Source organism: Simochromis diagramma, unplaced genomic scaffold (assembly GCF_900408965.1).
Source record: "Simochromis diagramma unplaced genomic scaffold, fSimDia1.1 OVJJ01000596.1, whole genome shotgun sequence".
NCBI lineage: Eukaryota > Metazoa > Chordata > Actinopteri > Cichliformes > Cichlidae > Simochromis > Simochromis diagramma.
The window spans coordinates 21,996,715-22,023,343 of NW_024387245.1; the positions used below are offsets into that span (position 1 = coordinate 21,996,715).

At 40.6% G+C, this 26,629-nt stretch overlaps 1 protein-coding gene across 3 annotated transcripts; it reads right to left on the bottom strand.

The window, feature by feature from the left end:
- Positions 1 to 373: 373 nt before the first annotated feature.
- On the bottom strand, positions 374 to 25,409 carry c6 (complement component 6). Of its 3 annotated transcripts, XM_040000924.1 has the most exons (22): positions 25,013 to 25,409; positions 24,589 to 24,761; positions 23,706 to 23,836; positions 18,222 to 18,360; positions 11,526 to 11,545; positions 10,841 to 10,946; positions 10,312 to 10,468; positions 9,151 to 9,295; positions 8,931 to 9,072; positions 8,236 to 8,374; positions 6,531 to 6,728; positions 5,978 to 6,221; positions 5,201 to 5,323; positions 4,927 to 5,093; positions 4,615 to 4,840; positions 3,781 to 3,949; positions 3,494 to 3,605; positions 3,271 to 3,403; positions 2,836 to 3,030; positions 1,792 to 1,879; positions 1,338 to 1,582; positions 374 to 1,253 (listed from the first exon to the last, which is right to left on the bottom strand). In XM_040000924.1, exons 1-22 carry the CDS (start codon positions 25,142 to 25,144, stop codon positions 1,075 to 1,077), a joined length of 3,363 nt encoding a protein of 1,120 aa, XP_039856858.1. In that variant the 5' UTR covers positions 25,145 to 25,409; the 3' UTR covers positions 374 to 1,074. The 3 variants fall into 3 exon arrangements, with proteins under 3 accessions (XP_039856858.1, XP_039856857.1, XP_039856856.1); XM_040000923.1 differs by lacking the exons at positions 11,526 to 11,545; positions 18,222 to 18,360; positions 23,706 to 23,836; positions 24,589 to 24,761; positions 25,013 to 25,409 and adding an exon at positions 11,349 to 11,525 and having other exon boundaries at positions 10,841 to 11,059; XM_040000922.1 differs by lacking the exons at positions 11,526 to 11,545; positions 18,222 to 18,360; positions 23,706 to 23,836; positions 24,589 to 24,761; positions 25,013 to 25,409 and adding an exon at positions 11,349 to 11,524 and having other exon boundaries at positions 10,841 to 11,012.
- Positions 25,410 to 26,629: the final 1,220 nt, after the last annotated feature.

Below are 26,629 nucleotides of genomic sequence, written 5' to 3' on the forward strand. Positions count from 1 at the left end.
TGCTCATTCAAGGCTGGACATGTTGTGCATGCAGACATCGTCTTGTGCATACATTCGTTGCAGTGAACAGTTATTTGAGTTACCGTTACTACCTCTCAGCTCAAAACAGTCTGGCCATTCTCCTCTGATCTCTGACATCATCAAGTCATTTTTAAAATTTATTTAACTATTTTCTATTTTTTTATTATTCTCTATAAATCCTTGCATGTCACTTAATTCGGCATCTTTCCTGATTTTTGAGAGTTATTCTGATACCTCAGCATGTCAAACTGCCTAAGTGCACGGAGTTGCTGCCATTTGATATAGTCACATTAATTTGCAGTGTAAAAAAGGCAAGGGATGAGAAGTACTGCAGGAGAAAATGAAAACAAAGTTACAATTTTATGTTTTTATTTTTGCACGTGAAGCACATTTAGCGAGGATAAAAATACCTGGAATTAGATTTGACTGACAGACTGCTGCTGCTTTCTTCCTCCTTCACACATAAGTCAGATTTTTTTAAACTGCTTCATTCATTATAGAGTATCACTAAAGTGAGGCTATTGATATTCACAGGCTAATGAGAGGCATGCAACTCAGAGGCCATTACAGCGACTCAGAACAAAGTAAAGGTGAGCTCATTGAAGCTCGCCGTGGTTTTTCATTCTAACCTGCAATTCAGCCTAGTCTATTGCTCCCCTTTGGGAGAGGTTGTTAACTTTCCCCCAAATTTTGTGCTCACAGGCATGTTCACTCAATGTGTAAACTGAAGAAGCAGATATTTTTCAACCAGGAAGTTATGATGATGCAAGTCTTAAAAGCACCTCTTAACCTCATAAACATTTCCTGGAAATGGAGTTTCATTTTTTACTTTTACCAGATATAAAAGTTGTAACTGTGTAATATTTCTTTCTTCTTTGAAAATCATTTTTTATGTCAAAGTTCACACCATGTTGTTGTTTATTATGTCTTTAAATTGATGTTTGTGGTGCTCAACGAGGTCTAAAACTATATGTGCTGAATGCAGTTTTAAACACAACATTCAGTGTTAGGTGCTGCTGAGTATAATGCAGCAGAAAAGCTTTAAAAGCGTCATCACGACTCACATTGGCCTTCATTGAGAATTTCAAACTCGTACTTTGAGCATTTAAGCGCAGCCATAGAGCAAAGGTCCATGCTGCGAGTCCTCTGGAGCCGGGTCAGCTTTATGCAGAACGTGTGCTGTTTCACTCTGGGGCACTCCCGAGCAGCTCTGCACTCACATTTCTTAAACACTGAGGGACAGACGTGAGTTAACATTAGGTCAGTTATTTGTGCTTTATACTGTTAGGCTAAAGGTCTTGTGAGGTGAAACTCACCAGAGCAGGTCTCCCACTCATAGCAAGTGTCAAGTTCACAAGGCTCCTGAACAGAGCTCTTAGAGGACATGTTGGCCCTAAACATGGCCCACTCCAATTTGTCCAAAGTGCCCGCGTCGCACGCAGCTTTGCTGACGAAGAACAGCGGGTCACCGTGGCAACGACCAGCTTGGAAGGAGCAGAGCGACATTGACACTGTGACGCCGAGGTCTACGTTCAGGATGCAGAGATTCTCCGGCTGTGAACTACGCACGCACACACACACACACACACACACACACACACACACACACACACACACACACACACACACACACACACACACACACACACACACACACAGGGCTGTCAATCACATTTCAAACATTCAAAGAGGATTGTTGTAAAAGTAAAAGTACATACATTATATGGAAAAATCCATTCAAATGTGACCAGTTCATTCGTAAATACTTACAGGCAGCTCTCCCGTGGGACACAGACACAGCGAGAGTTTCGCAGTATCTGTCCTGGACCACACTGAACATCAGGAACAAATGGTTCCTCTACACACAGCACATACAGAAACAGCATAAACTAAGTATTGTCCACAGAAACTATGTCAGCAGGTTAATGGATATGATCATTTATAGCAGATTAAACTACTCAGAAGTAAAAACAAAAAAGATCAAGGTGTAAAAATTTTGATGTAAATAAGCCAAATTTTTAACAAAACTGCTCATTTACACATGTGGTTCTCATTTGAAATCTGAGATAAAAAGTTCTGAGAACAGGTCCACAAAAATCCAAAATCTTTAAATTTAGCCAATTTGTTGTTCAAGGTTCTCCTCTGGGAAACGACCAGATGTCCACCAGCGCTGCTGCGGTTTGTAGATAATTGCCTGGAATTCTTTCAATGTTTTCAATGAGCCTCCATACATCGATAAATAAAGGATAGCTAAATAAAATTCACTTTGCCAAAAACTCATTACAACTTCTACCTTGTGTTTGGCATGTTCTTTCTGGCTCAAAATGTCTTGATATAATTCATGAGAGATATGTTTGACAATCAGATTTTGACAAATACCGAAAATCAGTTTTTGGCACAATCTTCTGACCATTTGGGAATGTCCTGCCAAAGTTTCCAATCTATCTGACTGGGTGGTTTTGGAAAATGTAAAAACTGCAAAGGAGGTTTTTCACTGTGGGTGCACAAAACTGAGCAGCTGATCTTGAATGGAACCTCTGCCAAACTTCAAATCAGATACAATTTTTTACTTTTAAAGGCTGCTTCCTGGAACTTGTTTTGTTTTTTAATGAAATCTTGTCAAATAGCTAAAGCTTCAGAACTGTGTATGTCATTTTATTCATTAAAACCATCACCACCTGCTCTCACTGACCGGTGAGTATCTCCAACCAATCAGAGTTTTATCTAATGAATAATACACATGAATGAAAAGTGCAGGTCAGAAATCAGAATTTGACCAGTAGGGTCCCCGTTTTCTCCAGCAGTGTAGTGTACCATTAGTGCAGCGCAGTTCAGCAGGTATTGGGGGCTCCCAGGTGAGACTGTCGCCACACTTGTAGAAACCTCGCGGCAGCGGCTGCAGTCCCGCCTCATTGCAGTTCAAACGCACCACTTCACCCACTTTGTACTCGTCTTTGCTGGGAGACAGACTTGTGTCATCAGGGATGTCAGGGGGAAGGCAAATCTTCCCTAAAGGTTACAGGATCACATAGACGTCAGGCGCAGCTAATCCTTGGTAAATGGTAAATGGCCTGTATTTGTATAGCGCTTTACTAGTCCCTAATTACCCCAAAGCGCTTTACACATCCAGTCACACACACATTCACACACACAATCCTTAAGCATTTTGTCATTTTTTTGTGCGTTAAGGACTATTGTAGCAAACCACTAAGATAACTGTGGACTGGTTTAATGGGAAAACAGACTTACTGATGCATCTCCCACTTATTTGACTCCAGCTTCCATCAGGAAGGCAGTTGATGTACTGAAAACCGTCGAGATCAAACCCAGTGACACACTCAAACTCCTCGTCCTCACCAAAGGTATAATACTGCTTCGCTTTCTGTCACAAAATAATGTAATGCAGATATGAGCGTCTATATAAAGCATATGTCATAATCTGACGCATTTCAGCTTGTGTGTCTGGTTTTACCCGGAGGAAGCTGTTCTCAGGGCTCTTTGGCCGTAGACATCCCTGCACACCAGGTGGCAGCTCGTCCCTCCAGCCTATCGTGAAGTCGTCATCATTGTCACAGGTCTCCTGTCTGAACGAGAGACACAAATCAGATCGTCCAGTAATTCTGAATAGTCAAAATAAACAATCAGCTGTTGTACAGGAGCAGCAGTGTATCCTCATGTCCATGTGTCAGGGTAAAAGCAGCGAAGACATAAGGTTGACAGAACTTTTCCTTATACTGAAATATAAAATAAAAACAGTACTTTGTGAAGATGGAGATGTGACAGGCCTCCTCCTGTCTGTCTGGGCCACTGCAGGGCTGTCCTCCTTTGAGAGGGGCGGGGTTATTGCACCGCCTCGTCCGATGTCTCTTCATGGAGGCTCCACAGCTGCTCCACGACCCCCAGCAGCTCCACAAACCATCCACCGCCTCTGTGGATGTAGCAAAGCAGATAATGTTTCCAGTGTGAATGTTAGTAAAACCTGATTAGAATCTGTGTTTCATCTTAACTTCAAGGTTTTGAGACTCGCTAGCAGTTCCTGAAGTATTATTCAAAGTTCAAAATAAGAAGTTGATCCTAAGAAAATGAGGGGCATATTAGAATAGATATTCTGGATTTAATCAAATAAAAAAAATGTGACTGACTAGCAGAACTCGGTCTACAAATAAAAACCAGAAACAACAAAAAATCCTCATTTTTAGCTCCGTCACTGATCAGGATCTTTTCATGTTGTGGGTTGGACTGCCGGTCAAACAGTGCTTTTCTAGTCTCACTGACCTCTCGAAGCGCTTTAGCCTACAAGCTTCATTTCGCCATACATCAGGACAGAGCCAGACTGCAACGGACAATCAAGTCTGCAGATCTTCCCAAATTGTTTAAACTGCTGCCTTTAGGCAAACGCTACAGAGCACTGTTTATGAAGACCAGCCGCCACAGAGGCAGTTCCTTCCCCCAGGCTTTCACTTTAATGAACACTGTGAAATAACCCACTGTTATATCAATGCTATTTCACTAAGGACACTTTAAATTCAAAGTATTTCCACATCACACAGCAACAGTGTTTTTATAACTAGACCTGGTGAGCACCAGATATACCTGAAGTGTAATCAGGAGCCCGTATTTCACAGTTGGCTCCATAGGTGCCAGTCTGGCAAACGCACTTGCACTCTGTGCCGGACAGAACAGGCCTGGCGTTGTTGGGACAGGGAGCGCACTTGCAGGGATCAAACTCCTGCATGTACTGCTGCAGGGCCTTCCTCAGGTGCCTCCTCTTTGTGGAAGCGCAAGGAATTCCATGAACCAGATCTATGAGAGGAAGCAGCTGGACACGCCGACTCAGATGTAAGTGCAAGATTTTTTGTAGATGGTTATTTCTGTGATGCTTGAGGAAAGAATACTACAGTTAACCTTGTAATCGACGACAGCAGGGTTTTCGAGGACAGACTTTGCCCAGTTCTTGAAGGATATTTTATCCGGAGTGGCGCCCTGCCTCTCCCAGGCCAGAGCTGCTGCCTCTCTAGCTCGACCTCCTTTCACCATGGAGAAAGACTTCTCCGATGCCTGAACATATGAGCCTGGACAAAAGAAATGTGCAGGGAAAGAGTGAAGAAGATAACACGGTAGAAACTAAATCAATGCTCTCTATTGAGGCAGTGAGGCAGAAATATAGTATTATTGTTACCTTCATATTTCTGAGTCATCCGGTTGTTAGAGCATCGGTTTTCACGCCTGTGTTCTGTGTAGAGGATGATAGTCCAGGTGGTCTCTCGGCCCAGGCAGTCTATCGCGCTCTCCTCAGTTACACCTGCAGAGAGAAAAAGAGCAAGAAATGCAGAAATGCAGGAAATCAAAACAAGCTGTTGTGTGTTTTATGTTGTAGACAACAACATGTTGTTTCTGAGGAGTGAACAGGTCAAAGCGTATTTCTCCCATTCCCCTATATGTTGAGAATATAAAGAAAAAGGTCAGGATGAAAGTGAGGTAAAACTGGAGGAATGGTTACTCAGCCTCGTTTAACCAGATGTAAAAAAAAAAAATTAGACTTGCTCGAAAATATTTCTGGCGTTTTCTGGCAAATGCCAGTCAAGAGGCACGGTGCTGGGCTGTGAGCACAGGAGCCACCGAAGGATGTTTCTGACAGACTGGTCAGAAAAATTCACAAATAACCACGTGGAAGTCATTGTGTGACATGTCATGTCTCATTGTTGCTCCTCTAGTGCACTTGCTGTTAATTTCATTTGCACCGAAGCCGGTGAAATGCCCTCACAGTGCTTTATGCTTTCTAATTGGACAGATCTGATATCCCTGAAGCTTAACTGACTTTGTGTTGTACTGTGGTATTTGAGTGTTTCCTTCATTTTCTTTCTTTCCAGTTTTTAGTGTTTAACTAATTTTTCAGTTTACTGTATGTGCCCAGTGCTGCATTTTCCATTTTTTCCACCAGGCTGTGCTGTTGTACCTGAACTCTTGAGCTCCTCTCTGCTGTACTGGTACAGCAGATCATAGTGGCCTCCCAATGTCCCTGAGCTGTAGTAGTGTGTCCCGAAGCGCTGAAAGATTTCCCTGTAGAGTGCGTAGTTGTAGTCGAGAGGAAGGGCGTGGAGGAACTGTAAGAAGGGCTGTGACAGGACGAGGTCCCCCGGGTCCCGAATCTTGAATGTTGACACAGGAAGGACTTGGTTCACTCTGATAAACTTGGAGTCCTACAGAAGAACATCCAAGAAATAAATAAGAAGATCATAAGGGGAAAAAATACAGATAAAAAAGAAATATGTGTTCCTGCACACATGTTGACCTGTTTATCTTTGTGGGGACTGTGTTTCAGATCCTACTAGTGCGGGCATTTTTTATACAATGTAAACATCGTGTCTTTTCTTTCCTTTTCTTTTCCTTTCTCCTTCTAACATTACATCTATGATTAGAAAAGGAGGGAAAGCATAATGTGAATCTGGGTTTCTCAAAACTACATCATGTCAAACTTGTGAGTGCATCCCACAGTTTTCTGGACTCACCTTCTTCTTTGAAGCTTCAAAAGCTTCACTTTTAGAATCGGAGTGCGACTTAGACGATGCACTGAAGAAAAAGATCGGGAAGAAAAACGAGTCTCGAGATTGCGTGCTGCTGCCAGGCGTCGTTTGGGAGGTCTTCAAATCGATGGACTCGGCGTGCAGCGGCTGAGGCTCAGTGTTGAAGTCCTCTGGCTCTCCAACCTAAACAACCACAACTACATCTGTTACCTGGGACTTTTCAAACCCTGCCATATAAAACAGGCGGTGCACCGGTTCAACTCTTGGGTAACATAGCAGGGCATTCAATGCACCATCCTTTCCATTTAAAACACATTTTGTTATGTTTTGTTGGGCTGAGCACAGCAGTGGTTTGATTGAATGTTTCACACAGTGTTTAAACAAAAAGTGCTTTTTAATAAGTACCAATAAAAAATACTGTACATCATTTCTAATGTCCACATGTAATAAAGAGGCGTTTCGTTATTTGTCTAGAATAATTTAGATTTTTATTTTAGAGATTAGCAGATGCCTTTTCGGGGAAATTTGCATTTTAGTTAGCACTCTGCACTTTAGGAAACCATTTGCACATCAAGAAACATACGTACACATTAGAGATCTTAAATATATACTGATTATTTATTGAACATTTTAATGATTTGTGTGATTCTGCACTCGAGTAGCTACTTGGCGTACGGTGGACAGATACTGTAAGTTAAAGAGACAGTACTTGTCACAAATGTAGTTGATTATTATGTAGTTTAGAAAAGTGCGGGTAATGCATTTGCGCAATTATTATGAATATAGATCTTAGTGTAAGTGGATTTGTGGTGTAGCGATCACGCGCCTATTCTCTCTTTTGCCTTCTACAATGTGTTTGAGCAAATGTGTCCCTGGGGGTCTGAACACTATTTAAAGGTTCTGGTAGAGCTCAAGTGGGAAGTTTGGTTGGAGAGTCGCTTGGGGGTTTTAGGTGTCATTTGGGATTTCTAGGGTTATTCGGTTTTAACACAAATGTACTTATTATGGATACTTTTGTTTGAAAGCTTTAATTATAAATGTGCACAAATGGTTGTGTGGCTTATCTGCCTTTTTGTAATGTGGAAAAACCCCTGAAGGTTTTGAGAAAAGTGTGGCTCATCAGCAGCACGGTATAAAGGGCTACCAATTACCCAGACAGGGCTGCTGGTATACATCACTAATGCTCCACAGAACTGCCGGGTTAAGCTTAGTAAATTCAAGCTTTGATAAATAAAAATAAAAGAACAGGCTCCATTAACTCGTGTGTCTGCTGCAGTGATTGTAGCCTTGCTGCTCAATGGTCGTTCGTCACATCATGACATTGTGCTGCACAAGCAGTTTATATAAACGTATGTCAAGCAGTGTTGTGTACAACTCAATGTGAGCTTCCTTAGGTGCTAACAAGTGTGGAAGTTGCTGGGAACACTTCAGCTTTTCCACTTTTTAAAGATTACATTGAAAATACTGTTAATGTCTTAAGGTGGCTGCTCGATGCACCTGGCAGTGCATGTGTTAGCTTGATCAGGCTGCTGCTGGTTTGCATTAAGTGCCAGTTGGGTAGGATTTGACTCTATTGCAACCACTTTAGTGACACAAGTAAAATGACTTTGTAAAGACTGTCACTGCTGATTATTTACCTGGAAGTGACAACAGCTCCATATGAATGCAAGACTCCAATACCAAGACCTACCTTGATCTTCAAAGTTTCAAAGTTGTAAGGAACTCGGTGGTAGAGTAATGTGCTTGGAGGCCTCTCAATGACGCAGGTTCCTCCCATAAACATGTTGTCCAGCACTGCTCCCCTCGGTTCCTGGGCGAGAACATCAAACCTTCACGAACACAAATCGGGGGAAAGTCAAATCTCATTCGCTTGTAAGAAAAAAGTCAATTTTAAAGTCTAAAAGTACATCCACAGGCCGATGTCATTATTGGCTTATATTGAAATTTCTGAATAAATAAACTGGAATAAAGTGTAATAAAAAGTACTGAAAGCAGTTTCTGCATTTTTATGTCAGAGTTTTGTGTTTATAAATGTTTTTATGATATTCACTATTATCGTGAAGATTTAAACATTTAATTTTCAAGGATTTTTTTATATATTTTTTGATATTTTTAAAATATTGATATTTTTAAAATATTATGCTTCTATATTTATGCACAAACCAAAAATTTCAAGTCGTCAGATGCTTTGTTTTCCTATTTGAATTGCTTTCAAAGCTTGATATCAGCCTCAAACAAAACAAAACGGTGATTATCTGTTTACAAGTAGAAATATGACTGGACCACTGAGGAGGAGGAACATAATATATGAACACAGGAGGGAGGAATGCAAGAGGACTGACATGAGTCAGGATCTCAGCTGTGACCTTTTGACCTTTAGCTTACCCGTTCCCCACCAGGTCAGACCCTGGAGCCACTCTCTTCTCTGCAGGACACACAACAGTGAACTCGCCACAGTCCCTCTCATCGGAGTTATCCCCGCAGTCGTTCTGTCTGTTGCACGTCAGTGTCGAGTTAATGCAGCGCCCTGCAGGAAGAATGTGAAGCTGTTTCTGTTACTGTGAAGCAATTATGTAGATATCATTTATGTTAATATACCACTAACTGTTATCACACTTGAAGTTGTCCCTGCAGTTGACAGACTCTATCCTGCACTCTGTGGATGGATAGCATTGCCTCTCCTCTGTCAGCTCGGGGCTGCAGTCGGATCCACCGAACTGAGCCGGCCTCTCGACAGACCGGGTCCGAAACTGTGCCAGTGACACGAGAATGAGGCCGGTGATCATTCTGGTTATATTATATTAGATTTTAAGTTTCCTCCATTATAAACTAATTTGTTCCTCCAATCTCAAATCAGCACTTTATAAAAATATCACACTATTAAACATTATCAAGGTATTAGTAAGGCATTGGCAAGTGCTCATTTCATCAATTATATAGCATTAGGGCGACCGGGGCTCAGGGGGTTGGGAATCGCATCTGTAACCGGAAGGTCGCCGGTTCGATCCCTGGGCTCTCTGTCCTGGTCGTTGTGTCCCTGGGCAAGACACTTTACCCTACTTGCCTACTGGTGTTGGCCAGAGGGGCCTGATGGCGCGATATGGCAGCCTCGCTTCTGTCAGTCTGCCCCAGGGCAGCTGTGGCTACAACTGTAGCTTGCCTCCACCAGTGTATGAATGTGAGAGTGAATGAATAGTGGCATTGTAAAGCGCTTTGGGTGCCTTGAAAAGCGCTATATAAATCCAATCCATTATTATTACTCCTCCTTAGTATGCCATTACAAATAGAGGTATATTTTTATGACAATGATCATGATTATTACAAGCAGTGTTGTAGCAGCAGTGATAGCTCTACATACTGTAACAGTAATAGATGAATAAATATTATATTTGATATTATATGGAGTCACCCTTTAGCCAGTAACCAACTATTTGGTTACCTAAAGCCCTCAGTATGACCCAAATGCTGATCAAATCTATTTTATATATATTCAACTCTTTTTATGTTTATTATTTGGTAAAAATGTTCATCTATGTTACTCAATCTTATATAGACCTAATATTTTCTTAGACGAAAGGCTTTTTCTTAAAAATAAAACCCTTTATCTGTATTTTTCAGAGCTTTCAAAAACACCGTCTTATTTTGGTCGTTCATTTTTTTGTCCATTTAATCCAAGGACAATAATGTGGCCGTTTAGAAATGTGTGGAGAAAATGTAGAGTTAAGACGAGAGTCACTGTTTTACACCGTGACTGCGAGTTCCTTGCCTGTTTCTTGGCACAGGGCGAGCAGTCGGACCACGGCCCAAAATCAGTGAGCAGGCAGTTGATTGGACAGGCGTGCTGGTTGCAAGCTCTGCTGTCGTATTCCTGACATAACTGAAAGCAGCTGCTCTTCCAGAAATATTCGTCATGCCGAAACTGCCTGTCAAAAAAGCATGAAATCCTTTTACATGCAGCATCTGCTGGCATCATGTGCATTTCACTACAGCAGTTGAAAATGGGAGAGGAAAGGGATTCATTTTTGATTTACAGTGTTGCACAATTACTTTGGCTTTAACAGCAAACAAAAGAAAAAGCAAAACTTCTGAAAGAAATCCTAAAAAGGGCACTTGTGCATGCCATTTTATCTGTTTTGCATTAAATAGGCATTACATGTGCGCTCTGTAGAGTGTCCCACCTGTTTGTGATATCTATGCTGCATCTCACCTGTGTTTCTTCTCAGCATCATACACTTTTCTCACCTATCGCTTGCGTCTATATTGGTTTCACCGTCTGTGCTCTGTGTGTGTCTCACCTCACTCTGTTCTGTGTGCCATGGTTGCAGGTGCTGGAGCAGGCAGACCAGGAGCTCCAGGAGTATCGGTCGCAGAAACAGCCCAGACCGGTTGATATGCAGCTGAGGAGCAGCAGCAGGGCCAAGCTGCTGGAGGGAGCCATCATGGGAACTCAAAGTGGTTTCACCTCCACTGAAGATGATGTAATTCCCAGCTCATTATTGAAAGTCCCCAATCTCCTTTTATTCATTCAGGTAAATATCATAAGTGGGGTTTTGCAATTGGACAAAATTCCTTTTTAATGCAAGCGAGAAGCTTTTTTCTTGTAGGAAAATGCATGCTTTATCACATTTAACACACAGTGGTTTACACATTATATGAATATAACATAAGACTAAAGTAAGTGAAAACTATACAGAAATAAAAGAACAAAGCAATCAGGTGTGAACTGGTGAATTGCAAGCTTTCAGCAAAATGTATTTTCCCTTTAATGCATTTCTTTAAAAACATGAAAAAAATCAGACTCACCAGTGATGTCCTGTTCAGCAAGTGCAATTCTGTACTTAACCTGTTTGGCTGAATGTTAAAGTTAAGTGTAAGTGGAGTAAATGGTCTCTGCACTGCAGGCAGAGCTGAATGTGACTCTGAGGGTCCTGAAAGCAGGAATAATAATAATCATAAACCTCCCACTGTTATTTCTCTTGGAAACCTGCTTGATATTTGGACTTACTTTGACCAATCAGAGCCCAAAAACTTTAAACTACCAAAAAAACAAAAACAAACCCCACAATAATCAGTGCACATAAAGTCCTCCTTGTTACGGGAAGTAAAAAGCTCTGGAGTTTCCCAGCTGCTCAGACATAAACCAGATGTTCAGTGCTTGACACTCGACAGATATAGATAGCGAAGGGGGGAGTACGCTTATTGTCTTCCCACACTTTCTTTAGTTGTCCAAGTGTTTTCACAATCTGGCACCAAACATAGTTCTTGTGCAACACTATAAGAGAAACTAAAATGCAACAACAGAACTTTATACGTTGTTTTCAGCTGTATAATTGGAGAAGTTTAATTCATTACAATTAAAAGGTATTACTAAATGTGCACAGGGAAAAACTGGGATTGAATCCTTGGACAACAAAGTAAAATTTCTGATATAACAGGAAAAAAGACTGAATTAACTGAGAAAACTGTTAATATGCAAATTAACTCTTTCTTCTTATGTGGTGGGTTTTGGGTACTACGGTGATGCAGTGCTTGCTGGCAGGGACCTTTCATCATGGAGTTTGCATGTGCTCCTTTTGCCAATGTGGGTTTCTTCTGGGTACTTTGATTTTCTCCCACAGTCTAAAGACACCTATATTGGGTAGGTTCTCTCTCCTTCTCTTTGTTAGACCAAATGTCAGACCAGATGAAAAGATGGCCAGCCAATCACATCCCAGCAGCTGATCAAGTTTGTCCGACAGGGAAGTAAAGTGCCGAGCTGTCCCATGCATTTGAGGTCCCTTCTGTCATTAGGAGGTAATTGGTAAATTACAGCAGCCCTTGGCAGGCAGTTGAAGTTCCCCAGAGAGATCAACATAACATCACTGCATCCAGACATCATGCTCTGGTCCGTGGTACAGCTGAGTTTCTGTAAGAGGCAGCTTTTGAGAGAAAAGAGCTCCTGGCAGCAAGCTAACAAGCAGAGTGGAGAGCATTGATCTTCCCAGTGGAAGATGGATAGAGACGTTTCATTGGAAGATCCACATAGAAGTTCCTGAAATCTCTTGGAGTCATGGGTGGTAAGAGTAGGAGAAGAGCTATCCAAGGTATTGTGTAGGAGGCAGAGCAGGGGAGCTTTTGGCTCTGGCTCCAGAGGAATGATAAGTTGTGGGACAATGATCTTAGTCCAGGAAATAAACGGTAGGGAGTGAACCAGCAGGGAGAGGTGGCTCCTGGCTGAAGACCATTTACCCTGTTCTCTCGCACTGTTGGAGGTGGTTCAGAAGGAGATTTTTACTGGTGTAGTAAATTGATAAAAAATTGATAATTGGCTCACTGACAAGCATTTTAGCTCCAATTATGTTTAATCATCTAGACACATGGATTTTCTTGCATTAGCAAGTTTCTTTATGCCAAACTAAGCTAAGCACATCTGGATTTCAGCTTTGTAGGTAATCTAAGAACACGGAGTCATACTTACCACCTCATCGTTTCATTCATAGAAAGAAAGCAAATTGGTCTGCTGCCCAAAATATTAAAACATTTTAGGTTAGAAATTAAACAAAAAAACATCTTGTATATAAAACTTTATTCATATTAGAAAATGTCCTATTGGCTGTACATAAGTTTAGCTGTGTTTCTCTACATTGCAGGACACGGTAACTACACACAAGTCAAACACATGCCTGACAAAAATAAAACAACGCATTCCTCAATTGAAACACCACCAATGTTACATTAAAGTAATAAATAGCACAAACACTAATTTACAACACAGGTGACCGTTACATTCAGCGAGGAAAATGGCTCTGGTAGAATGCTTCATATGGATTTTGTCTGCGTGTTTGTGTGTGCGGCTTTTTTAATATTTTCTTCCCGTCAAAACTATTCTTTTAGACTGATAATACTAGTGTCCCCTAGAGGCTTCAGTGTGCATAACATCCCAGATTACTGAATGAAATACATCCTTGACAGCTTAGCTTAGTTTAGTGCAACAGCTAGGAAAATAACTATAACTATAATATTATGAAAGGAAGTTTGATATTTTTTCAAGATATTAAAAGACATCATTCTTACACAAAACTGGATTCAGTACTCTTGTTGTTTTACTAGGATGAAGGGCAAAATGACAAAATGATTTACTTTTAATTTTTTATTTTATGATGCATTTCTTTACTTTGAAAGCAAAGCTGTTTATTTCCTAGCTGATTTATGTCCCTACCCTATGCCCAGGGCAATACTGACAACATGCTGGAGAGATGTCTCTTCCAGCTTGGGAATGAATCTGTGTCCCCTCAGAAAAGCTGAAGGAAGTAGCTGGGGGGAAGGAAGTCTGAGCATCTCTTCTTAGACCGCTGCTCACGTGACCCAAACACAGATAAGTGTTGGAAAATAGATGGATGGATTTTCTTAAAACTAGAGTAACACTTTATTCTAATGTGACAGTGTTACTATAGGGTAATAGTGACTTTGCCAGAGAATGGGACTACAGAAACGTTCATGAACATCAACTGGCTTTATCCCCTGGACACACTTCCAGACATTACATTTCTTGTTGCATCCTTCCTATTTAGATAGTTTGTACATTTTAATATGTTTGATTTGGACTTTTCTTGATATTAATGGAACTGTAAAACTGAAAACAGTGGTAAAGTCAGGAAAATGGTTAGTATTCATCTTCCAGGGGTCTTGAGTAACCGTTATAGCAGCTTTAAAGTGTTTGTCAATGGAACATTTGACCCACCCTTGCTGAAAACACCACCAAAGCCATTACAAAACCATCATCTGCTGGAGGTTAAACTTCAGTAAAACTCCCCTAGAAAAACACTGTCAGCGTCAACATATACACATATCAGGGGGGGGAAACAAAGAGGCTGATGAAATCTAAAAGGCAAAATTCAGGAAGTGTGCTAAACAGCTCATTCTTTCCTGGTATAAAGCTTATTTTAAGCCTACACACACATAGTTGAATAAATTCTAAATCCTTTAGCTTCTACAGTAAGAGGAATGCAAATATCGTAGGAGCCAGTTATGTTTATGCGCCATAAGGCTGTAGATGAATTGTTTAACCTACACCACACAGGTATACAGAGACTCACCAGCCTCACATTGTGACACATTCAACCATGGCAGTTTGACACAAGCACACTAGAGATAGCTGAAAACTGACTTTGCCTGTGCATAGCCTGAATATGTACATTTGTTAGCTTCCGCTATGTAAAAACACAAAGATTGGGAAGAAAATTCCCCAAAACAAACAAACAAACAAACACAAAAATCAAAGATGTCTCACTTTTAAGCTTTGGTAGACAACATGTTGGACCCCAGTAATAACACAATTCATAATAAACTTTCTTTATATTGTAATTCCAATGGTCTGAGGGGGAACTAGGCTTCTTCACCTACTCTGGACTCTAATTGAAGGCTTTAGAAAATCTAACCATTGATGACTTTGGCTAATCATGGGTCTTTTTTAGGAGAACTAGTGCACTTTTAGCCAGCTAGGTCAATTAAGGGACTTTCATCTGGGTGATAAGGGTTCATATCCTGTGTTACATTTAATGGTTTCCACATTATTGCAAAAATAAAAAGGGGGTTAAAACAATTTCCAAATTTTGGGCTTATAGTAGATAGCTAAATTTTCAATTGTGTCCTTTTTCCCCAGGAAAATACTTCTTTAATTCTACAACACTAATTATAAAAATAAATTTACAGCATGAAACAGTTTTAAAGTCTTTCAGCATGACATCATGCTATAATTTAAGACCTGAAAAATAACGTACACGCTATTTAGCAAGTGTAAATTGATTCTATGCAACAATCTTTACCAACTGCTATTGGTCAAAGTTATTAATTTGCCAACACTCTGATGGCAGCACAAGGTGAATACTGGCCAAAGTGCAGTATTAAGTGCTCTAATGAACCAAAAAAAATATAAAAATATATTCATGACATTTACTTAATTTAGGACATGTTTTTTCTGGTTTCTCCTCTGCTCTCTGTTTCACCATGTTCATCTGCTCTGTGCGGTGTTGGTGAAACAGGAACAGAGTGAGCAGAGAAGAGACTGGTGAACTGAAGCTAACATTATTTCATCTTTGTATTTTACCTTGTTAGCATCTGATAGTGGCTGTTGCTGGATTTCCTTTCTGTTTATTTTTAAGTGCACACTTTCAGGTTGTTAGAAAAAAATCTAAACGGAGCAGGGTGTGGCTGACGGTGGGCCCTTTGTTTTGGGCTGACCTGCTGGTGCTCTAATACATCACCCAGTGGTTCTGTATGTCATAAATAGCACCAGAAAATTATCTCTGTATTTAAAACCCAACAAGATGGAACCTGAATCTGAGAATGGCAAAGCAATATTACCAACAGTTAGCCTACGCGCTCTCAGGTATATAGAGCTTAGAAGATAAATGTCTTAATAAGATACATTTGAAAAATCAATCCTGAAACTTCAAGCACCAAAGCTGCCTGAACACATGAGCTGAGAAGTCTGAAACAGTAAATATCAAGATGACGAGGACAAATAGAGCCTGGTAACAGATACTGCAAGATTACAATTTCAGATATTGGTTAAAAAAATGAAAGATGGGATTAAATAATATTAAAGTGCCTCTAAATAAATAGACATTATTGAATAAAACAAATTAAAATGAAAGTCCTTTTCTGTCACACTCTTAGCCGGACACCATGCAGCAGAGTCCAGGGAAGCGTCTCTTCCTCTGCCTTATCAGTGGGTGAGGAGTCAGATTCAACAAGCTGCTGTCATCTGCAATAAACAAACATGTTATCTTGTTTCCATCACAGCCAGAGAAAGTCCACCGTCAGAGGTCACCTCCTAAATATCAGAACTTGGGAGTTACATCACAAAAAAGAAAAAACGGGATTTGGTTTTGCCTGGTCAATGCTCTCCATGTGGCAAATCATAAATACAAGACAGTGACAGACTACAATTTTTACAGTTTTACTACTGTTTACATGCACTGCACCAGCTTGAATTGCTATGTTGGGGTTGGTGGGGCTATCTGAATTGACAGGTGGCATTCCAGTTGAAAAAGTAAACTGGGAACTCAAAAATTCCAACTTCAAACTCTAGTCCGACTGCCACCTTGGAGGTCGCTCCAACATACACAGACATGGCAGGGCATGTTTGCATATTGTCAGGAGATTTGTGAGTTGGTGCCCAACCCTCTTATCATGTTGGTAAGGTCACATGGGTCAGTGTTTGAATGGTGGTTAAATCACCTGGGAATGCATCTCAGCACGGCATTATAGGTGTCCGGAAGCTGTTGTCGTAGGACACCGCAATCAGTCAGTCAGTGAACATGACCAACTACAACTGGTAGATTCTCTTTGCCAGCATAAAAAAGGACAGCACTCACTTGATTGACCAATACTCAGTCAAGAGAGTATTGATTGGGAATGTCCAAGGAATTCAATGAATATCTAGGAAAGAGAAGTGTAGACTTAAACAAATTGGCAAAGTCTCTTGTTCTACGTTCCTGAATAAGTCAGAAATCAGAATTTCCAAGTTGCCAGCTGGAATTTGAATCTAGAACACCAACTCGCATTTCCACTTGGAAAGTCGAAGCAACGCCGGCAACCCTGAGTTGCCCTCCAAGAAAAGAAAACCTTTGATCTGTACTGCCACTGTTGTGTATTTGTGGCTCCCTAAATAAGCCATTCAGAGAGCACTGACCAGGCTTTATCCATGATTTTACTGCAGCAGTGCAAAACCACAAGTATTATGCTGTATTGCTAGTGATACCTGAATGGCTCTGCCTTGCTAAGACCAAAAACAACTCCTGTTTGCTCTCATTCTGCTAGTTTCCAGAGGAACTACCAGTTGTAGGCGCTAGGTGGGAGTGATGTCACATTCAAGTTCCCAGGTATCTGGAACCATTTCTAAACAACTAGGAACCAACATCCATCTTGAGTAACCGTTATGGCAGCCTGAATATGTACATTTGTTAGCTTCCGCTATGTAAAAACACAAAGATTGGGAAGAAAATTCCCCAAAACAAACAAACAAACAAACACAAAAATCAAAGATGTCTCACTTTTAAGCTTTGGTAGACAACATGTTGGACCCCAGTAATAACACAATTCATAATAAACTTTCTTTATATTGTAATTCCAATGGTCTGAGGGGGAACTAGGCTTCTTCACCTACTCTGGACTCTAATTGAAGGCTTTAGAAAATCTAACCATTGATGACTTTTAAAAAACCCAGGAACCAACAAGGCTCAAACCTACCATGAACTGGAATTTGCTAGAACACCAGAGTCACTGTCCACAGTGAAGCCAGTTTTATATCACCATGGACTGAGAGGGTGCCGACCAAAATAAGAAGCGACCCTGCTCCAAAATCTCCACCTTCTGAAATTTTCAGCTGCCCACATAAACAAACCAAATGCCTTCTGGAGAAACGTTTTAAGGACTTTTCTGATTTCCATTCTTCTTTATCAACTCTCTTACATATATTTTACCTATAACAAATATTACATACCTTGATTTTTCAGTGGCAAGGGCATCGTCTCCCTGAGTTTGCTGAGTAGATTTCGCATCTCTCGCATATCTCTGCACACAAAGAACCAGCAGTGTTTTATGAGTAGTTTAGATAATCCTGGACAAAAGCAGAGTTTATACTGGTAAAACATTTTCAGAACATAAATTTAAAAGCAAGTGCAGTGTGTGTACCTCTCTATGTTTTCAATATCATTTCCCACCAGCCACTGCTCCTGAGGAAAGTCGATGGGAGAGGAGGATCGGTCCTCCAGGATGGGAACATCTGAGCTCTCGTCCAGCCTGAAATCCACCCTTGGCTCCGAGTCTGTTCCTTCAGGACCGCACAAATACAGCAGCACTCAAGCATGATTGACAAAGAAATCTCACACACTATAAAACACTTACATCTGTAATGCAATTCATGATTTCAAGAAAATTAAATACTTTAGTTTTAATATTTGACAAAAATTATTTCTTCCTTTTAACATTTTTTTTAATTATGTTTTTAAAATGTAATGAAGTGAATACAGCAAACTGCTTCCCCCTACTGTTTCAATACAAAATGTCAGCTCCACTGCAATCTCAAATGGGAAAGTTGTGACGTTTATTCAACAGCTATTTACATATAACATTTAAATATATCAGGAGTTTTCCTGCATATAAGAATTTCAGGTGGCCAACAGTGAGGTTTCAGGCAGATCCAAAATAAAATCACCAGTTTTGCAGTAAATGAACTTTTAGAGTTTTAATTCGTTTTTCATTAAGCCGAACAGTTTTTAGAAGTAACAGGAACATTTACTGCACTTGGACAAAACCTGTGCAGTCACCCCCAAAGCCCCAGTGAGCTGGGGAAAACTGTGCATATAAAAATAGCATATGATATATTTTATTGCATTGTGCCCTTAGCTATCAACTACTGATGTTCAGCATAATTAGTTTTAATAACTATAAGCAAACAAAACAAGTATTCAGCAAATGCTTTAATATTTATATGTATTTAAATGTGTTTTAAGCCGAAAACAGCACTTTTGGACAAATGCAGTTTGAACTCATTACCAAGTGAGCTAGAAATGAATTGCAGATCACAAGAAATTATTCCTAGATGAGGGTCCAGTACAGTAGGTCAATCTGAATTCCTGACTAAATGTAAATGAACTGCATAAAAGTTTTGTATTTTAATAATTTACTTAATAATATTTTAATTAGTTCAATAATGGAGAAACCCAAATTCTGAAGCTGTAAATCCCAAAAGTGTCAGAAGTTTATATTTTCCTTCTATACAGTGGGAAAAACAGAACATAATGTGATAGTTAGTGTGAGTACAAGAACATAATTATTACAATATAATGTTGTTTTGTTTTTTGTTTCTGATGTATGGGGAAGGTTTTACCATGGCACACACCTGGGGACAAAGGAAGAAACTGATCATTTCAATCTGATCATTGGTTGGTTGATGAAAGTTTTGGGGATTTAATTAGCTGAGGTATTTTTCTTTTTCACCAAGTTTTAGATTTGGTGTGTTTTCACCTAATAGAGGAAGAATATTCTGAGACAAGTCCTAAGACCGGGCTTCTGTATTTTATTTTTCATTTTGATTGGTTATTTTTATTTTATTTATTTATTTATTTTTTTGGTTTTTGAACAGTGCACTGGGAGTTTTGTTTGGGAATTTCTTTTCTTTAAGCAGATCTGCACGATGGGAATTAAAAGCTGTATACGACACGTCGAGAAAACCGTTGCAAGTGAGTTTCTCCAAAATTACAATGGGCTCGGGAGAAAGTCACTTATTTGGGACAATTAGAAAATGAGTCCCTGCCCAAAAAGGATTCAGCGAGGTAATCCAGTCTAAATTCTTCTTTTTCTTTTGAAATGACGTCATTTTGCTGAGGGTGGAAACGAAATGCGACGATCGATTCCACTATCAGCAAAGAAAGAAAGAATGGATGAATGAATGAGTGAAAAAAACCCAACAAAAAACCCAAAACTGACTGACTGGTAAAAGCTGACAAAAGCTCACAAGACTTGACTGACTTGACCACTACTCAAGGTTAACCTCCACCTAGACAGGACAAAAGGGTGGATGAATCTATGTGTGTTTCTTTTTACAGGAGCAGAAAGATGACAGCAACATCCTAGGTTGCATGAGCTTTGGGCCGTACCGATTTGACCTTTTAAATGCCACTTTCTGTGTTTGTGGATTTACCAGCGCTGTGTTATTCATGGGCTTGTGTTGCTCACAGAGGTCACTGTGAGAAAGTGTGTATACACCTGCGCAGCGCTAACATTTGCATTCTCTTTTCTACAGCATTACAGTTCTTCATGTGATTTGATCATGTGATTTATAACAGGACACAACTGGTTGATGTTTTTTTTACTACAGGATCACTGGATTTATGAGTGAAGGGAACTGTGTTTGCAGGCTATATGTTGATTATGCTATTACAGTGTGTTCTTGGGAAAATGTTGAATATTACAGGGGAGAAGTGACTATAGTGTATTGTCGATCTGCCATGGGGCAGATCAAAAGAGGGATTTGTGAGTACAAGAAAATAATTATTACAATATAATGTTTTATTTGCTTAGATCAGAGGAATAGGGAAGGATTTGTCTGTGTTTCAGTTTGGCTTAGCTGTAGGCTTGCGAGTGTGTGTAATTGTTTAGAGGGAAAGGAATTTATTGACACTGGGGGTCTGCTGTCATAAAAGGAGACAGGAAGCTACAGTTGGGGATTGCTGATGCTGATGCTTGTACCTTTAATAAAAACTCATAATTGTTATAACTTAGAAGCAGGTTTGCAGGAGACTCTCCACATGCTTATCTGTAAATGTAAGACAATAAGAGGCCAATGGCCCAGTGGATGCAGAGTGGGGGTCTCAGTGTTTGTAATATGTTAACTGTGTTTTGTATGTTGTCTAGAGGAATTTGGTGTAGCTTGGGTGAGGAGATTACTTTTATGACCCCCAGGAAGTCACGTATACAGAGACACACACACACAGTGCTTTGACTGTTATGACGCACCCACACTTACATGCACACTCACTCAGGTACTCGTGCATACACACACAAACTTTTTGTTTGCAGCACACCATGGGGGTTTTATGATGGGGTTGCTTCTATAAAGCTGACTGTAACAAACAAAGGAGTGGAAGATTTTCAGAGGGACACCGGCCTTGCTTCTAGAACAGCGGTCCCCAACCTTTTTTGCGCCACGGACCAGTTTATGCCCGACAATATTTTCATGGACCGGCCTTTAAGGTGTCGCGGATAAATACAACAAAATAAAACTAGTACCGGTACCGAAAAAAAGAAAATTTATTCATAACACACGAGAAAAGACCAAGGAAAACCGAGTAAACGATAAAAACGATAACAAAATAACGCTGAAAACCGATAAAACCCCTGAAAACTATACATTTCACACCTGAGCCTCAACTCTCGCGGCCCGGTACCAAACGACTCACGGACTGGGGGTTGGGTACCGCTGTTCTAGAAGATGCATGCTTAAATGAAGATGAATAAAGATGAATAAAGGTTTTTGTGAAAATGACTACTGAGTCCGGTGCCGTCTCTGGATGCCCGAGGAATAAAAAGAACCGGGGTGAAACTGATTTCGTAACATTAGTAAAGGCTGCACTGTAAAAAAACAAACAATCTGTATTTGCAGCTTGTTTATAATTTAATTTGTTTCCTTAGTAATATCTAAACTTATTTGTTTGTGGACATATTTTTGATCTGGAGAAAGATTAAAATTGGAGGCAATGTAAGATCAAAACACTACATATACTCTTCAACTAAGTTCAGCATTAAATAATAACAAACTAAACTGATTTTCTCTTATGATACAGTCACCCTATAGAAAACAGCAGTTGGAGACTGCAGCGCAAACAAATGAGCTTAACAGTGTGCAATGAACTTGAGCTTGTGCCTTTGCTTCAAAGATGAGGACCATGTCTGCAACCATTCGCAGTGACTGCTGTCTTCAAAGCATACAGTGGCTTGCAAAAGTATTCGGCCCCCTTGAACTTTTCCACATTTTGTCACATTACAGCCACAAACATGAATCAATTTTATTGAAACTCCACGTGAAAGACCAACACAAAGTGGTGTACACGTGAGAAGTGGAACGAAAATCATACATGATTCCAAACATGTTTTACAAATAAATAACTGCAAAGTGGGGTGTGCGTAATTATTCAGCCCCCTGAGTCAATACTTTGTAGAACCACCTTTTGCTGCAATTACAGCTGCCAGTCTTTTAGGGTATGTCTCTACCAGCTTTGCACATCTACAGACTGAAATTCTTGCCCATTCTTCTTTGCAAAACAGCTCCAGCTCAGTCAGATTAGATGGTCAGCGTTTGTGAACAGCATCCACCACCATATTTGACAGTGGGGATGGTGTGTTCAGAGTGATGTGCAGTGTTTTCCGCCACACATAGCGTTTTGCATTTTGGCCAAAAAGTTCCATTTTGGTCTCATCTGACCAGAGCACCTTCTTCCACATGTTTGCTGTGTCCCCCACATGGCTTGTGGCAAACTGCAAATGGGACTTCTTATGGTTTTCTGTTAACACTGGCTTTCTTCTTGCCACTCTTCCATAAAGGCCAACTTTGTGCAGCGCACGACTAATAGTTGTCCTATGGACAGATTCCCCCACCTGAGCTGTAGATCTCTGCAGCTCGTTCAGAGTCACCATGTTTGGAATCATGTATACTTTTCGTTCCACTTCTCACATGTACACCACTTTGTGTTGGTCTTTCACGTGGAATTCCAGTAAAATTGACTCATGTTTGTGGCTGTAATGTGACAAAATGTGGGAGAGTTCAAGGGGGCCGAATACTTTTGCAAGCCACTGTATCTGGTGCAGAAATTCACTGTAGTGTACAAGTAGTGATGTAGTTGCTGCAGGATGGCAACTTAACTGCACAGTGACAAAGGGTCTGGTCAAAGTGCTGTTACACGGTGATCATTCACAAATCGGAGTGAGATTGGTTGGAGACAGCAGCTACCATGAGGCGACCTGTACACAAATGTGTTCCCCCAGAAGATGAATTTGTCACCTCTGAACAAGCAATTGGTTACTGCAACGACTTGCAACTGGTTAATGAAAGTGAAGAATAATCACTGCAATCACCAAGCAACCACCTGGTGATATACTAGTGACAAGGAGACCGGTGTTCTACTTTTACTCCAAGTGTGACTGAGCCATTAGCACAAAATGCAAGACATGCTGCACAACTGCCTGGAAAACACGGAACTTTTTTCTCCATATACGTCAGAAATATTTATAAGTTGAACCACAAACATCCACTCAGGTCTTTTGGGGATTTCAGGTTGTAAAGTCTGCATCTCATCAAGCTGCATCAAACATCTGTACTGTGCGTTATTGGGCATATATATCCAATTACTCCGACTATACAAACACAGCCCAAACAAACCAAAACATAATATCCATGGTAGCAGCATATTGCACTTGGAAGGTGGTTAAAACAACAATAATAATATTCTTGTTATCTGAAAGCAAAATGAAATCAGTTGGGAGTAACACTTGATTTTTAAAGCTTTTAAATACTACACTTGCAGACGATCAAACACCTGGCCACAGGCGGTTTTTATTTTTTATCTTTACTCAGCAATTCAGCATCATCACACCGTGTGTTCACTACTGTAACTGTACTTTTTCTGTGTAGCTGCAGCACCCCCAGCAGGCACATCGACTTGAGCATCTCCGTTATGAACATCTCCAGGCAGCACTGCAGCTGGATGAAGAGCCGACAGATCTCGGGATGGATCTCCCCGTCCTCTGGACTGCAGCATTAAGGAGAGGAGAATCAGACACTCACAGTCAATAGTTTCATCTGTTATTCCACACCAATACATAACAATTAAACTGCTAGACAAACTTTTAGCTAAATAAGTTCAACTTATATTTTTACTGTATTTAAACCATTTTTTTGTTGTTGTTTTTTTTTTTCATTTTTTGTGGTCTCAAATCAACAATAATCTATAACTTTTCATTCATAATTTAGCCACGTTTTTCTGTTAAGTTTATATTAAACTGTTTAATGCATGTAATATTTTTCTAATCGTGCTTTTTCAACCTTTTATTCCTACCTTTTATTTTGATCATTACTTTTCTATTACAGTCACAAATTAATTTATTTTGTCTATATTCTAAGTCTTATTTTGCATTAACTGTTACCTTTTCTGCTCAAAGCTAATTCATCAGGTGTAGTTGTTTAGATAACTGATTGATTAGTATCTGGCTTGTATGTAACCCTGATTGGGAACACCTAGTATCTAGCATATTTAACCTTCACTTAATAAAATAAAATATGTGTATATGTATGACTAACTGTGGATAAAATCTATCACTGACTCCTTTTTCAAAATTGTTGCTTTACTGATTTAACTTAAAATACACTCTGTGATGCTCACCTGTTCTACCTGAATAAACTTTAGCTCATAAACGTTTTAAAAAAAAGACAAAATAAATTCAATAAATGAGGGAGCCACAGTTTCTTCTTAAAAAAATATTATCATTCAAACTCGTGTCTAACCCCGAAACAGAGATGACGGCGAGGTCCTGATGCGCAGCCCGGGCCATGGAGCATCCTTTGGACCGTGTGTGGTGCATCTGAGCCCGCAGAGAAGGACAGTCGGCGGAGATCTCGCCGACGGAGATGACCTGCTCCCGGTACAGCGCTACGAGGGTGTTGAATTCCTGCACAGTCTTAAGGAAAACAAACCATCACGCGATCAGGAAGGACACGATATTACTGTGTGTGATTTCAAATGCAACAAATACAACAAACACACTCTTAATGCGGCTCATCGCGACGCTTTTTATCCATTATGCGCCAATGCTGCTGCACCTGCGCGTAAAAAAGTCGGATTTACACGCATGAATCTGTCCTTTGGTGCAGAGCTGAACTCAAGTTAATCATTAACAGACATGACTACGATCCTTATTTCAGTACCCACCATCCTGCTGTCGTCCACAGCCCCCTCAGTACTCTCCCGGCGATCCGTCTCCGTCTGCGCCGCTTTACCGAGCGGAAAGATGCTCCCTGTGGATCTTGGGCGTTTTTTCCGCCCGTACGGTGCAGAACACATGCATGCACACCCACCACCGGAGCCGAGCCAGACGCAGCGAGCGATGCCCTCTCTTTTCTGGTGGCTGCTGTGTCCTCTGTGGAGAAGAAGACGACACGCAGACGCTGCTGGGTGTGGGCTTTTCTTTTTCGCCCCCCCTGCTTAATGCCTAAAGCCCCCTCCCGCAGCGGTGCGTGACTGTTCCCCAGAACAGGATCAGAAAAGATATCCCAGCAGCTCCCTCCACATCCCAGCCGAGCGGAGAGTCACCTTCAGCCCCTCCTGAAGGCCGACAGGGAGGCTCCTCCGTCTTCCGCCCCACGCTCACGTGTGCGGAGGATACAGAGAGAGCCAACGGCAAAACAAGTCGTCACCCTCCGACTGAAAATTAACCGTTTCTGTGCATACAGGACAAACGATATGATTTTCTTGCATCCACGAGATGCACGTTATTTAAACTCATTACCTACCTACCTACTATCAGTCAGGGGCGTGTGCGAAGTGGACTGTGGTGGCAGCAGCCCACCTCCCTTTCACTGGTCGAAGTGGGTTGCATGTGGCCTATGACATTAAGTTGGTTTGACATCCCTGGTTTAAATGAAGATATTCACTACAAAAGAACAGGTGAAAACAAAGCTACGTTTTTTTTAGTCCCCAGTGTGCCACCTTATTAAAAAAGGAGTCCTGGAAACAACCCCAATATCACATGGGGTAACTTCTTTTTTTTAAGAAACCAAGACCTTGTCAGAATAAATGCTCATCTCAAGGCTTCAAAGTATGACTTGAATGAATGAATCATGTAACTTCATCCATCTTTTGTACTGTTATGTCATGTATGTAAAGAAACTAGGCTTCAAAATACAGACACTCGATGGCTAGATTACAGCTTCCTGTGCTTTAAGCTAGCTTGATGCAACCTCAGACCTCAGTCTGAAATAACCAGCATCATTATGGTGGTTATCAACTTTATCTGTTAAACCAGGCTCTCTGCTGCAGGCGCCATGTATGCTCAAATATCAAGGTCATGTGACTTCTGACCAAAATGCTCTCCGAGTACTGCCTGCGCCAATCAGACTCACAGTTAGAGGATGATAAAAATGTGTAATGAATAAAACAAACGTAACAGTAAAACGCAAACTATACTGGGACAGAAAAGCATTAATGTGGTGATTTAGGGCTTTACTTTGTCAGCAGATACTGATGTAGATTAGAATCAAGTATAAGAACATGTATAGATTTTCTCCATCACCACATTATTGCATGCAACTATGCAATGCACATTTTGTGCTTTATATCGTGGTTTTACTAAAGAACAACATTGCGACAGCAGAGAATTTTAATCATTTAATTACATGGTGCTTCAGCCATTTTTAAACCACAATTTAAAACCTGCCCATGACCAGGTGTTTGCTGATTTAGCTGGGTAAAGAGAGACAAAGGAGGGGCTTTGGGCCCACTCTGTGAGCGCCCTTAAGTGGCCCAGTCAGGGCCCAGACTAACTCGACT